Raw genomic sequence first — 14,917 nt, 5'->3', positions numbered from 1 at the left:
CAGTTGTTCTTTGCGGGACCGTAGTCCTAAACACAAAGATATATCCTTTCCATAATGAATAATACACTTCTTCTCATTTGCCTGGGGAGGTGGGTGGGTTGCTTATGACTTTGATGAGGATACCCCTGGAAGAGAACTAGGATTACAGGTAAGTAACTTACCCTTCTCTTCCAGGGGATCCTCATCAATAGTCATAAGCACTGAATAGAGTAGCAAGCTCCCCTTCCACCTGCAGGCAAATGAAACTAAGGTTGTATCACCCATGGAGAAAGAGAATCATGGAAATGATTATGCATGGAACAGATTCCTCAAGGAGGCTTGTCCTACTTGAGTGTCCGCTCTGGTGTCCGAATCCAGACAATAATGCCTGGTAAAAGTGTGGACAGATCTCCAAGTAGCTGCCTTGCAGATCTCGGAGAGTGGGACATTATTGAGAAAAGCCGCGGTAGCCGCTTTTCCTCTTGTCGAATGCGCTTTAGGGCGCGCCCCCAATGGTTTCTGAGCCAGTTGGTAGGCCAATGTAATACTTGAAACAATCCACCTAGCAATGGAACGTTTGGATGCAGCAAAGCCCATACGGACAACCCCATAGTTCACAAACAATTGATCAGATTTCCTGACATTCTTAGTCCTATCTAGGTAGAATTTTAGGACCCTTTTGACATCTAGAGAATGCAACGCCCTCTCTGCCGGAGAGGAGGGGTTGGGAAAAAAGGTTGGTAAGGAGATGGCTTAGTTTACATGAAACTCCGATACCACCTTGGGTAGGAACGAAGGATGAGTTCTCATCACCACCCTATTTAGATGAAAAATTGTGTAGGGTTCTTTAGAACAGAGGGCCTGTATCTCACTGACCCTCCGTGCTGAAGTGATGGCTATTAAAAATGCTGTCTTCCATGTGAGGTGCTGTAGGGTAGCCTTATGAATAGGTTCAAAAGGCGAACCCATGAGCTTTGACAGAACCAAGTTTAGCTCCCAGGAAGGAGAGGGAGGTCTAACAGGGGGATAGACTTTCTCGAGTCCTTGCAAGAAATCCTTCACTACCTGCACTTTAAAAAATGACTGCTGTGAAGGCGAACGCCTGTATGCTGTTATGGCTGCTAGGTGAACCTTTATGGATGAAAATTTCAACCCTGCCCTTGCTAAATGTAGAAGATAGGGCAAAATTACATCCTCCTGGCATTTAGTGGGATCATAATGATGCTGAGCACACCATATATAAAATCTTTTCCACTTACAGAAGTAGGAGTGTCTTGTCGAAGGCCTCCTGGCTTCCTTCAGTATGGACATACACTCTTGAGGGAGGTTCAGATGGCCATACTGGAGGACTTCAGGAGCCATGCTGTTAAGCTCAGCGAGGGAAGGCTGGGATGGTAAATCTTCCCCTGCATCTTGGATAACAAGTCCGGCCTGCACGGCAGCCGCTTGTGGGGGCGGATCGACATGTGTAGGAGATCCGTGTACCACCACTGCCTCGGCCAGTCCGGTGCTATGAGGATCATCTTGGCAGATGAATTCTGTAGCTTGGTCACCACCTTGGGAATTAGTGGGAGAGGCGGAAAAGCGTACACAAATGTCATTGACCAACTGATCAAAAGGGCATTCCCTAGGGATCCTGGTCGATGGTATCTTGAGGCGAAGCCTCGGCATTTTGTGTTTTGCTCGTCCGCGAAGAGGTCCACTTGCGGGCGCCCCCATTCCTCGAAGATGTCTTCTAACACCTCGTCGTTGATCACCCAGTCCTCTGGTTCTTGAAAATGCCGACTGAGCAAGTCTGCTTGCACGTTGAGTTCTCCTGGTAGGTGCACCGCTTTCAATGAGATGTTCCTTGCTAGGATCCAGTGCCACAGGGACTGAGCTTCCAGCGAGAGCGTTCTGGATCGAGTACCCCCCTGCTTGTTCAGGTAGTACATTGTGGTGGTATTGTCCGTCTGTACTAGAATGGTACTCGTCGTGATCGCAGGCAGGAACGCTTTGAGGGCTAGGTGGACTGCCCTGAGCTCCAGCATGTTGATGTGGTACAACTGCTCGCTGCTGGACCACCGTCCCTGAGTTTGCAGAGTCCCAAAATGCGCACCCCATCCCTGAAGGGATGCGTCGGTGATTAAGGTCTGAATTGGGGGCTCTTGATGGAAGGGGATCCCCACTTGTAGATTCCTTGGCTTCAGCCACCACTTGACTGACTGTTTGGCTGCAGAGGAGAGGCAAACCTTTTCTTCCCACAGGGAGTTCCTTTGATCCCATTTGTCCTCGAGATCTTGCTGGAGAGGACGCATCCTTAGCCTGGCATTGGGCACTAGGAAGATGCAGGATGCCATGGCCCCTAGCAGAGATGAGATTCGCCTTGCCGACGACAGATTGCTGGTTATGATCTGTCTGCCTTTTAGCATAATGGATGACTGTCTTTCCTCCGAAGGAAACACTTTTCCTACTACGGAGTCTATAGTTGCACCCAGGTAGTGGATCCTCTGCGTTGGTGAAAAATTGGACTTTTTGACATTCACTCTGAGACCCAACTTGCGACATAAGTTCAGGCATAGCGACAGCTGTGACCGCACATTCTGTGGTGATGAGCCCTTTATTAGCCAGTCGTCTAGGTAGGGATAGACGAAGACTCCTGCGCGTCTCAGAGCAGCCGCTACTACTGCCACGCATTTTGTGAATACTCGCGGAGCTGACTTCAGGCCAAATGGGAGGACTTTGAACTGATAGTGAGAGTTGCCTACCACAAACCTGAGAAATTTTCGATGATTCCTTAGGATGGGAATATGGAAATATGCATCCTGAAGGTCCAGTGAACACATCCAATCGCCCATCCGGAGAAGAGGATATATTTGGTGGAGCGCCAGCATGCGAAATTTTTCCTTTCTTATGTGCTTGTTCAGTATCCGTAGGTCTAAAATGGGTCTGAACTCTACCTTCACACTCCTCTTTTGGATGAGAAAGTATCTGGAGTAAACTCCCTTTCCTCTCTGGTTTATGGGCACTTTCTCTATTGCAGATTTGAGTAGTAGCGTCGCTACCTCTTCTCTGAGCTGCTTTAGATGCTGGGATGAATTGACAGGAGGAATCGATGGGGGGTGACTTTTGAAACGAAGCGAGTACCCATGACGCAGTATATTCAGTACCCACTTGTCCTTTGTGATGGATTGCCACTCTGGAAGATGATGTGCAACACTTCCTCCCACGGGAGCGGTGGACAGCATCGGAGGAAGCGGCTTCTCATTGCTTCCCCGGAGCTTTGTTTCCAGCATTAGACTGCCTGTTTTTACCTCGTCCCCTGGATGGCTTGCGGGACTGGTATTGTGGTTTCTTTTGACCTTGCTGGTCCTGGTTCTTTTGCCAATGAGGGGTTTGAACCCTCTGTTGGTAACTGCGCCTGTCATTTCCCTTGCGGCATCGAAACTCTTTTCTCTTTTCAAGCCCGACAGCTTTCATGGTCTCCAGCTCTGCTTTCATACGGGCCATTTCTTCGTCTGCATGGGACCCAAAAAGAGAACTACCGGAGAAAGGCAGATTTAAAATTCTTGCCTGCGCTTCCGGTTTCAAGGCCGTCAATCTAAGCCAGGATGATCTTCTGGCTGTGACTCCATGTGCATATTCATGCGCTGCCAGTGTTGCCCCATCTGCCGCTGCACTTATGATCTGGTTAGAAACCAGACTCCCCTCATGCAAAATCTCTTCAAAGTCCCGTCTGTCCTCTGATGGAACTTTGTCAATGAACCTCTGCAGAGAGTCCCATAATGACCTATCATAGCGCCCCAGAAGAGCCGAGGCACTCGCCACCTTAAGGCTTGAGGATGCTGAGCCGCAAACTTTCCTCCCCCAGGAGTCTTGTGTTTTACTGTCCTTATCTGGTGGTACCGTTGAAGATCCCGCTACTGCATGCGTCTTCCTGGCAGCGGCGGTGAGGACAGAGTCCGGTGGAGGATCCGATTTAAGGAATAGAGGATCCTCCGGAGCTGGACGGTACTTTTTTAGAATTCTCGCCGGCGCCGTTTTGGTGGTTGCTGGTGTGAGAAAGATATCCATTACCGGTTGTAGCAAACCGGGGACTAACGGCAATAAAGGGCGTGACACTGTGCGTTCATGAAGAGTTTCAAAAATTATGGATGAAGTGGTCTCCTGAACCGGCATAGGGATATTTAATTTTGTAGCTCCTCTACACAACACTTCTTGAAACGTAGAAATATCATCTACCGGAGATACCCGAGAGGGTGGCGTCTCCGAGAGTGTCGGTGAATAATCCCTTTTGGATGATCTGGAAGAAGGGGAGGTAGAAGGGGTCCTACGGCGCCTTCTCTCTGATCTGGTCGACTCTCTTCTGCGGGAGGGAGACCTGGATCGCCTTCTTGGTGCTCGAGAGTGACTTCGGGATTCCCTTTCTCGAGATCTTGGTCTGATCGGTGTCGCTGGGAATACCACGCCCCTTATTCTTGTTAGCGATGCCTTTATTGCGTCTGGCATAGCAGGGTCCTGAGGCATCTCCCTTACGGGACTTTGTGGTACAGCATTGTCCTCCTCCTGCGAACTTTCTCTTGCAGGTACTGGAGATTGATGCACAAGCTCTGGTGATTCTGATCTTGAACCTGAGCCCTCTGATCCTGAAGGCGAGATAGATATGAGACGCGCTGATTCAGGAGTCGTATATATCAGTCTATGAGGAGATTTCCGCCTTGAGACTGGTCGAATCGTGAGGCGAATATGTGACACCTCCTGCGTACCCTCAACAGAGGGCTGCCTCGACGGTGATAGGCCTATCACCGGAGATCTTTGACTCGAATCTTCGAGGCTCCGAGCTTCTTGTCTCGACGTCGAGATTATCTTCGACGGAGGCTTCATGTACCTCACCAAAGCTTTGGAGACCTGTGAGGACGGAGGCACCTGCCTCGACGTCGACTCCGACGGAGGCACCTGCCTCGACGTCGACTCCGACGGAGGCCTTTGCCTCGACGTCGACTCCGACGGAGGCACCTGCCTCGACGTCGACTCCGACGGAGGCCTTTGCCTCGACGTCGACTCCGACGGAGGCCTCTGCCTCGACGTCGACTCCGACGGAGGCTCCTGCCTCGACGTCGGCCCTGACGGAGGCGTCTGCCTCGACGTCACTCCTGACGGAGACTTCTGTCTCGACGTCGAATGCTCCGACGACGTCGAAAGCCTCTTCGCCGTCGAACGATGTTTCCTCGACGGCGATCTTGATCTTGACGGCGATCTTGGTCTCGACGTCGACTGTGGAGATCGTCTACGTACTTCTTGCGACGTCGAATGATGTCTCGCCGACCTCGACGTCGAACGATGTCTTTCTTTCGACGACGAACGATATCTCTGTGCAGACGTCGATCGATCTTCTCTTGACGTCGACAGATGCTTTTTCGACGTTGAACTATGGCGCCGAGTCCTCGACGCCGAGCTTTTAGACGCCGTCGATGTCGAACGCATCCGCTTCGACGCTGAATCTAAAGTCGACGACGATTTTCTCTTTGCAGCATGACTTCCCCTTGACTCCTCACCTCTCAGCGACGATCCCGCCGCTGGAGTCTTCGACGCCGAGCCCGACGTCGATTGGGAGCAAACAGGGACCAACTGCTTCGACGTCGACCGTTCTGCTAGGCCATACAGCCTAATCCTCTCCCTCTCCTTCAAAGTCCTTTTGGAAAGGTCTTCACAATGATGGCAAGTTGCTGGAGAGTGAGAGTCCGGCAGACAGATAATACACACCTCATGTGTGTCTGAAGCCGCCTTTTTTCCACAAGATGGACATGGAACAAATAAAGAAGGCATTTTTCTGACAAAATAGCAAAAAAGTCAGTCAGAAAAACACAGGATACAGACTTCCTCAAAGAAGTTCTAAGAAGAAGTCCAAAAAATCTTAAAGTAGTAATAATTCTTGACTAAAGAGTCAAAAAAGAAGAGAGCTGAATTCCAGGGTCCTGACTGAAGGAGCCGGAAAGAACAACTGACCTAACTGTCACCCCTGAGGCATGATGGGATATGGAAGTCAGGGCTGCCTTAAAGGCACGGTGCCAGTTTTTTACCTGTACAGGGCTTTTTAGTCTCTATGGTATTATATTGCAATGCAGCCTGCAGGCTGGCAATGTGTTGTACATCTGTGTTTTTCCACAGTTTGTTCTCTTTATTTTTTGCTTTCTCATGAGTGTTTACCTCATTAAAAAAAAAAAAAAAGAGATTTAGGTGTATTGTTATACCTATATATATATATATATATATATATATATATATATATATATATATATATGTGTTATTGGATGTGTATATTTACATTGCCTAGCCTTTTATGGGAGCTGCATTTGCTTGGAAAAAATGATATATGTTTATACATATACAGAGCTGTATATATGTATGCTTTTTACATATATATAATTGTATTATTTCCGGGGTCCCCGCACATGGGCGGGAATATTCAGTGCTTATGACTATTGATGAGGATCCCCTGGAAGAGAAGCAGATTCCACCAGCAGGCCCTTCGCAGCGCATACGAAAAGTAAGACAATTAACTGAAACGGAGAAAATCCGAAAGCTTAAACAAATTGTGTTTTCTACATGGAAAATCAAACATTCAGGTACCTATGTTTCGTTATACCAGCACCGACGGCATTATCGGCGTCCCACTGTCCAACTAATGTGGGTTCTATCAGGGCACATGTTTGATTGGGCAGCATCCCTCAATTATATTTGAGAGGGGACACACCCCGGTCGCCGACCCTCAAGCCTGTGAAGTGTCACCTTTATTGGTAAGGTCGTGTCTCACCTTGTGAGCCATCATGGCTTTTCCTTTGTGGCATATGCTGTCGCACTTGCAATACATTTCATTTGCAATCCTCTCCCAGCCTTGTGTGCTGTATACCAGATGGTGCTCTGGGTTTAACGAGCATAGAATAAGTTGAAGGAGACTTTTTTTGTTTCGAAACAAAAGTATTACTGAGACATTGTCACCCCATCACATTTTATTTACTTGGTGAAAAAGGCAGTTTCTAAAACGCAACCAGTCCTGGAAATTAGGGGGATCCAACCGCATGTGCCAGTTATTTTTGAGCCAGTGCCGGCCCGGTTCCAGTGAAAAATACAGAATTTGTCCCAGTGCAATTTGCTGACACCATGGCACGTTCAGCAGCGCCCGCAAGCTGTCTACTTTCCGTCCCGAGCAGGGGGGCTTTCTTATTTTCACTTCCAGACGGGCCAAAATCAAAAGCCTGATCTAAAGGGCCTTCAGCCCTCCGGTTCAAGTTCCATTATCATCCTAACTGAGAGCTCTCTGGAGCCTAACACCTAGAGATGCCAAGGCAACGTAGGGAAACAAAGACACGCAGCTCTTTATGTAAGATTTGGAGGCTGAACATTTGACTTTAATTCCTGTAAATAAGAAACATGCATGCAACGTAAGAATGTCAGATGGATCTGTGTGATAGTTAAATAACAATTTAATGGCACTTACTAATTTAATTATTTTGCAGCCCTACTCATCCCAATGCAGGTGTGAGAGCTTTACATCACACGCACACATTATACAGGGAGACAATAAATCAGACACGTGTGTAAATCAATGTGCAGCCATTGTTACATGTTACATAAGGCAATGAGGTTTACAATGAGTAGGAGTCAAATCATCCTTACTGGTAGACATATGCTAAGAGTGTAAGCCGGGAGAAACACTCAGGATTGAAAATGTAAGGCACTGGTTGGGGTTTGTTTGTACTAATAGTATGTGCTCAGCAGCAAGCACATTAACCCACTGTATATACTTTATTAGTCAAAACCTACTTGACAAAACAGAACTTTCTTGCACTAGTAAATTAAATACCAGGGTTATCTTACATTATATTTCCCTGAAAATTGCTGGACACACAGATCTCGGAAGCAGGTACTTTAACCTTGTAGGAGATTTCATAATCCATCCTCTTTGTGCTAAATTAAGTAAACCACAACAGATTTACTGTCACCTTTGTCCTTGGTGACAATTTCGTATCGGCAGAGTTAAAAAAAAAAAACTTATAAATTTGTAGTCAGACTTTCAAACCTCTTCCCCTTGTGGATCACCCTCCTACCACTGCCACACTTTGATTGCCACTTTATGAGATCTTGGCGTTTCCAGTCCCAGCACTGAATGCAACTACAAATTGTACCACCCATTTGTTTAAAAGGGTTTTCAATTTTAGTAATTTCTAAGCTAGTTGCACCTACATCTTCATGTATGGCTGAAGTAGAAAAAAGTGGTTTCTAAAACTCAAAATTAAATCTTTTTTCCAGATTGTGCGTCCTATTTATTTTAGCATGACAGTCATGGTGTCAGAAGGTCGAATCAATGGGTTTCAAAACGGAAGAAGCACAAATCAAACTTCAGGTATCCGGTCTAATTTTTGAAGATACCCAAACAGTTATTTTGGTTTCAGTCATTCCAGACATCAATGTGATTAATTTGTTATCTGAATGATAACTGCCTAAGAATGACCAAGTCCTTAAAGCAATCTCTGCATTCCTTACATTTTGTTTACCTTTCAAGCAGGTGTGTATATTTAGATCTACATATTAAGTAAATGACTAATTGTGTAGAAATACATGCATGCATTCTTTAAATGTAGACAGTTTTGCTTCCAGGCACCAATGCTGCACAACTTATAAATGAGATACATACATCTGCAGCTCGATTTAAAATGCAAATTAGGCAGGTTAAAGTTAAAAGTGAGATAGGTTTGTGACCACTGAATTGGCTAATTTTTTTATTTTATTTTGCCGCACAGCTCAAAATTGCTTTGTCAGAGACAATACACGTCTCCGGTGAAAAGTTCGTTTTCCAGAACAAACCAAGGTGCAGGGACATAGTAGAATTAGATAACAGAAGGATGAGAGAGGTGCAACCATTTGCATACAAGAAACCTTCAATTTAAAGCTACACCACAGAGCAGCCTATCTCAGATTACATTCCGAACATCATGGCTCTCACGGGGTTCGCAGACAAAATATGATATTTATACCAGATCGCTCTCAAGGCCACAATGTTCTAGTCCCTCCGGGAAGGATACTTTTTTGTTAGTCTTTTATCACAATACTGAACTTATATATTGCACTTAAGTGTACCTAAAAAGCAAAATTTCATGATATTCTGAAAACAGATATATGTTATTGCAAAAACTATAATTAAAAATACACTCTTTCTGAGGGGTGGAAGAAAGCATTTCTAAAACTATCACCAGTTTAGCACACAGCGTCAGTAGTTTTCTAACTGCCTGACATGAGTATTATGGAATATGGTTGTCTGTTCTTTAAGACAAGGAGAAGGTTGAGGGAAAGGTCAAATCGTCAAAATGTAAAAAAAAAAAAAAAAAAAAAGAGAAAAAGCCGATTCCACTAAAACATCAACATCCAGCCGGGGTTGTAGAGCACCTTATATTTCCTTCAATTACTGCTCGAACTTCACATTTTACAGTGTATTACTTAAAATACTGTAGTGTCAAACTCTTCCAATTTCACTTGCAATGTTTTAAAAAATTGGACACTCAATTGTCATTGTGCTGTACTTACAAGGAAGCATTCTCTTCTGTAATGCGATATGAGCTCCTGATGGAGTCCTCGGTACAGTCCTTTCGACAAGAGTTCTTTGTTATACTGATAAGCATAGATCAGGTACAACAAGGCATCCACATACCTATATTAAAAAGAAAACACACTGAGAAAGACTAAGAACCAATGCTCATAAAGATGAATGTTTTTACAAGGTTTGCTACAATATAAAAAAATCAAAAACAATTATCACCAAATGGTCTTTCTTCCATTCAATACAGCTACCTGAAATGTGATTCTAAACTAACCGAAAAAACCTGTGAAATAAACAAAATGAAACAAGCTCTCATTGGTTAAATAAAAAATTGTTTTAAAGTGGCTTGCGGTATACATTATAATTTACATTTTTAGATTCAAGTGAAAACCCTGATAATCCAAGGGCTAGAATCTATGTAGAGCCAGCCCCAAATATGTTTAACCTTAGTGGACATTTCTCCGGATTCAATTACCTTCATTTGTGATGTGACAAATAAATGTACATTACCGGAGTGTGGGTCAGAGCCCCTTATTTGTAAGATTTACGAGGATCGCAACCACACAGGGATCAAATATGCCTTTTAAAAATACTGCAGAGATACCACAAAGCCCTCTTCAGGCAAGACTTAAAACCTTCTGGAAAAACCTGAGAGAAGATAATCATATCCGCCCATAGTATCTGGAATGAATAAGCAATTTGGCATCAGCGGTGCAGGAAAAGCTTGAAATAATCAGAAATGTGGTCTGAAAAACGTACAGGATTTCACATCTTTCTAGTTTTGCTCCTTACCTGAATAATTAGAGTTTGGGGAAGCAGTCACCATCAAAGTGCTATTAAACCACTGCATGCTAGGAATAGGAGCATCCAAACATGCATTCTACTGGTAAGAAGTTGTCTATCAGTAGATACGTATAATGGACTTGCCTTTTTTTTCCAGATGGCATCTTATTGTCTAGGACTTGAGCACCATACTCACAGGGGATTCCGAGTATTGTTTAACGCAAGTGGATATTAAAAGTTCTCATCTCAAGTCTAAAGAGACATAGCTTTCACATGGCGCTTAAGCACAGTTTTACAATAAAAGCTACCTTGTGGAATGGATGATCTCAGTCTCCAGGTGGCCACAACTTGGGTCATTTGTTTGGATACACTCTGGTCAGAGTAAGATTGATGGAGAGACTTGAGTAGCCAAACTGCTGTCTGAGAATGAACTGCTGTAATCAATAATAGGACTAAAGGGACAGTCCAGTCTGCAAGTAGCCCTCAGCTTCTAGCAGAACATCCTATAGTCTTTCACAGAATAGAAAATATGCATGCCTCATGGGGTTCAGGAATGACCTATAAAAAATCCTGCTGGAAAGAATCCGATATGTCATTCCATCTCTGTTGGAGAGCAAGGCGGCCTCCACAGACGCGGGTCGCTAGGTGCTGGTGAGTGCACCACCACCGGATTAAGTATTAACCCCCAACCTCTTTCTTTTTTTTGGATCTAAATCAATGTGCCTCACCGGACTGACTGACGGTGCCTGAGGTGCAAGGAGTACGTGAAAAAAGGCGTGGATTCGATGCAAGTGGATGCCAGGAGAAACCTGCTGGATCAGAGCCGCCCTGGAGCTCAGAAGGAGCAGCAGGGCAGCTGCACGAGGTCTCCTCTGGGATAGCGGCAGCACAAGCGCTGCTCTCGCATCAGTCAGAGGTTCGGGGACCCCACGGGGCTCGAGAGGGAAAAGAGAAGAGTTCATTTTTACTGACAGAGGGAGCGGAAAAGCAGATCACAGGCAAGGAAGCCACACAACAGAGAGGTAGGGGGGCTAGCTCAGAAAGGCAAAGTTTGGAAATACTTAAAGGGCAGAAAGAAGAAGCCAGTAACTTGGTGGAGGGGGCTAACCAAAAATTACATCCAGAGCAGGCTACGCAAATTACTGGCATCTGAGAGTTATGCACAATAATAAAATGCATTCTTTGAGATGTTTAAGAGAGGCTGATGACCTTTTGGAGGCTATCAAGAAGGGGAGAGAGGAATCCAGAGATTGATGCACAAAAGAAATCACGGTGAGATAAAATAAGGGAGGATGTTGGCGGGGTAACAGGAGTTCTTTTCAGTATATGGGTTCGGTGGTAGTGCATGCCAGTGGGATGGGAAGAAAATTGGACTAGCATCAGGTCCAAAAGGAAGTATGGGTGGGTTCTCGAAAGGGAGCTGGGGGCGGGGGGGGGGGTAAGGAGGGGTGTATCAGGTAGGGAGCATGTGGGAAAAAAATGTATAAAAAGATCCTCGAACACCTCAGAGAGGAAGATGGCAGCTAATAGATACAGTGATATTCAATTGAAGGGCTGGAGAGTACAGCAGGGAGATGACTCCTCAGATACTAACATGGAATGTTAATGGGTTAGGTACGAAGGGTAGAAGAGATAAGATACTACAGTGTCTTAGAGACTCTCCAGCACAAATTTCGATTTTACAAGAAACCAATTCGATAAAAGGAGTATACGGAACGGTTTTCAAAGCAAAGCTGGGTGCAAGAGATGATATGCACAGAGCAGACCATCAACATTAGAGGGTTGGCAATAGTGGTGAAAAACAAGGGGGAAAAATATGGCTTTTGGATACAAGGGTGGCAGATGGTTTATAGCAAACATAAAAATAGGTGGTAGTCCACTAACATTAGTGGGTAACTATGGCCCAAACCCCTGATTGTGAACCATTAAAAGCAGTGTTTAGCAACCTGTTTGACTTCCCAGGTCCTGCGATTACGGCAGGAGATTTTAATATCATTATGTACTTGAACCTAGACAAATCAAGTAAAAGCATAGCCATACACACGCCCAAATCCCGTGCCTTTTTAAGGTCTGTGATGAAGCAACATGCTCTTTGCGATTTATAGTTCCCACATCTGAGTTAACGAAGGGCTGGGTCCATCTCCCCATAATCTTTGGGAGGGTTAATTTGATTAAAATGGTGATACTGCCAAAAATTTCGCATCTATTTAATACTTTTCACCAGCATTTTGAGAAAGCGTCAATAGATAAAATCCAACAGTCGATAAACGCCTTTATTTGGGCTCATAAGGGGATCGGATCCCTCGGAAAAAGTTGCGGAGAAGAAGAGAGAAAGGGGAATGATCTCTACCAGACATCCAATATTATGCTTGGGCCTTTCAGATTGCAAATTCTAGAATTCTTTTTAATACACTCAGATGTGTGAACTATGTATTCGACAATGATAAAAGAAAGTAAGATGGGCGCAGACAGATTTCTTTTCAAGTTTGGGGATCCAAAATTCTTAAAAAAAAAAAAAGAAAAAAATCAAACTAAACGTGCCGCAAGCACTTGCTAGAATGTGGTATATAAGGCAATGATCCAAACTAGATTACTACTGCTTCTCAGCTCAAGTCTGGGAATCTCCAGGGACACCGGAATGTCTTAAAGATATACTGGCGCTATTAATAAGAAATGCTGGAGTACTCTTTTGGGAGGAGGTCACTCAAGGTAGACATCTAATAGCAAGGAACGAGTTAAAAAATCTCTTTGGGGGAAAAATTTCACATTTTAAATATATGCAACTGAAGAGTTGGGAACAGATTCGGAAGTCGCCTCTGGGTATTGGAAATGACTTGGAAGAGCAACTAGATGGAAAACCCCCGGGAAAGAAGTCTCTCTTTGGTACTGGGAATTATAAGACACCATGGAAGGAGATGTCAGACTGGCAGAAGATGTATGGGGAAGATGCTTACCGAGGGGCGATTTACAATATAGGTTGTAAGTATCAATGTGCACAGAATATTCCATTGTCGAGCCTGCTTTTTTAATTTAAAAAAAAAAAAAAAAAACACCTCTTTTCTCTCCATAGGGCATAACTAACACCTGAGAAGTTGTCAAAAATGGGGAAAGGAAGGCCGACGTCAAATGCAAAGTGTGGGTTTGAAAAGGCGACAGATAGCCACGTTTAATCAACGCACAAAGATTAAGAGATTTTAGGAGGAAGTAGAATCGACACTCGGGTATTTTTTGGCTACAAATAAAGGTAAGCCTTTCACTAATCATTTTTGGTGTGATGTAAGGAGTGGTAGGATTTGCTAGAGAGTGACTGTTTTATGCAGTCCTACTGGCTAGAAGAGAAATCTGTTGTAACTGGGCGAGAGAAACCTCGCCTCAACATTCAGAGTGGCTTGAGTATATGTTTTATATGTCTAAAAGAGACTTATTGGGAAATGGGTCCAAGAAGAAAAGATTTTAGGCAATGTTACAGAAGTGGGCAGGGGGTAATCGAAACTAAGGTTTATGGAAGAGAAGAGATGGAAATTCCTGTCCAATGATTACACCTACATAACTCTGTTCTTGCAGCAAGGGCCCCCAATTCATATCGGTTTGATCCAATGCAGCTGCCATAATATCGGACGGTGTAAGAGATGTACCGGCAGGAGGAAAATGCCAGATCCCGATGCCTCCCACATTGAAAGGCAAGGGAAGGTGTCATTAGACCCGGAGGTGAATAAGGATAAAAAAAGAAAAAAAAAGAAATGTCCTTCTATGGGTCCTTTAACCATACACGGTCAATGAACATAGTAGGAGATTATGTACTATGGTCCAACTTACTTATTGTCGGTGATGCTCTTTCTGGTGAATACTCTAACCGCAAAAACCTAACTTTTAGAATACTCCTGAGGTGCTATTCGGAACCTGGAAGGTTTTACAGCAGTGCACCAAGAATGTTGGGAGGGTGATGGATTGCCCAACGTGAAAAGACATCACAACTTTAGGCATAAAGACTACCCTGGTACTCAACACCAGTCTATCAGTAAAAAGGTTGTGTAGGGCAGCTGCATCCAGTTGACCTGTAGCTTATTCACATGATGAGCTGAAGTGACTACGATGAGAAAGATGGTATTAAGAATCAGAAGGTGTTATTAGGGAGATTTTGCCATATAATTGAGTTGTGACTGGAACCCAAGCACCACAAACGTTGTGCGGGTCCATAATCAAGATCTGCTTTCTGCAGTCGCAGCATTGTTTAAATTCTGTTTTCTCAAATTTGGGGAGGGAGGAGAGGGTAAGAACATTTAGGCATTTTTCCTGGCATACTGCCGATGTGGAATTAAAGCTCTGGTAGAACGGACAATGTTGAGAGTAGAATAAAATAGTGTCAGCATGCAGGGGTAGCATCTAAATCCAGTTATGCATCGTCATTTCTGGGGCAGTGCGAGGATGTCGTGGAGACCAAGTCACCCACCGGCTCGTGGACTAACTGTTGAAAATCCAGATAAAGTCCTGCACCTGTGATTGTTCTAACGGTAAGGAACATGTGGTTAGAAGTATCCATCACAATTGTCCTAAAAATGTCCAGGCACTGAGTATCTATGC

At 44.5% G+C, this 14,917-nt stretch overlaps 1 protein-coding gene across 3 annotated transcripts in view; it reads right to left on the bottom strand.

Moving 5' to 3' along the window:
* Positions 1–14,917, bottom strand: part of USP25 (ubiquitin specific peptidase 25) — a 439,609-nt gene that overhangs the window by 54,360 nt on the left and 370,332 nt on the right. For all 3 annotated transcript variants that reach the window (XM_085623051.1, XM_085623052.1, XM_085623053.1), the window contains one exon: positions 9,541–9,664. In XM_085623051.1, coding sequence (XP_085479177.1) covers positions 9,541–9,664 — 124 coding nt within the window. The remainder of the gene's footprint in view (positions 1–9,540; positions 9,665–14,917) is intronic.

This window comes from Triturus cristatus, chromosome 8, assembly GCF_964204655.1.
Source record: "Triturus cristatus chromosome 8, aTriCri1.1, whole genome shotgun sequence".
NCBI lineage: Eukaryota > Metazoa > Chordata > Amphibia > Caudata > Salamandridae > Triturus > Triturus cristatus.
The sequence above is the reverse complement of the archived record's forward strand: the minus strand, read 5'-3'. Positions and strand labels throughout refer to the sequence as shown.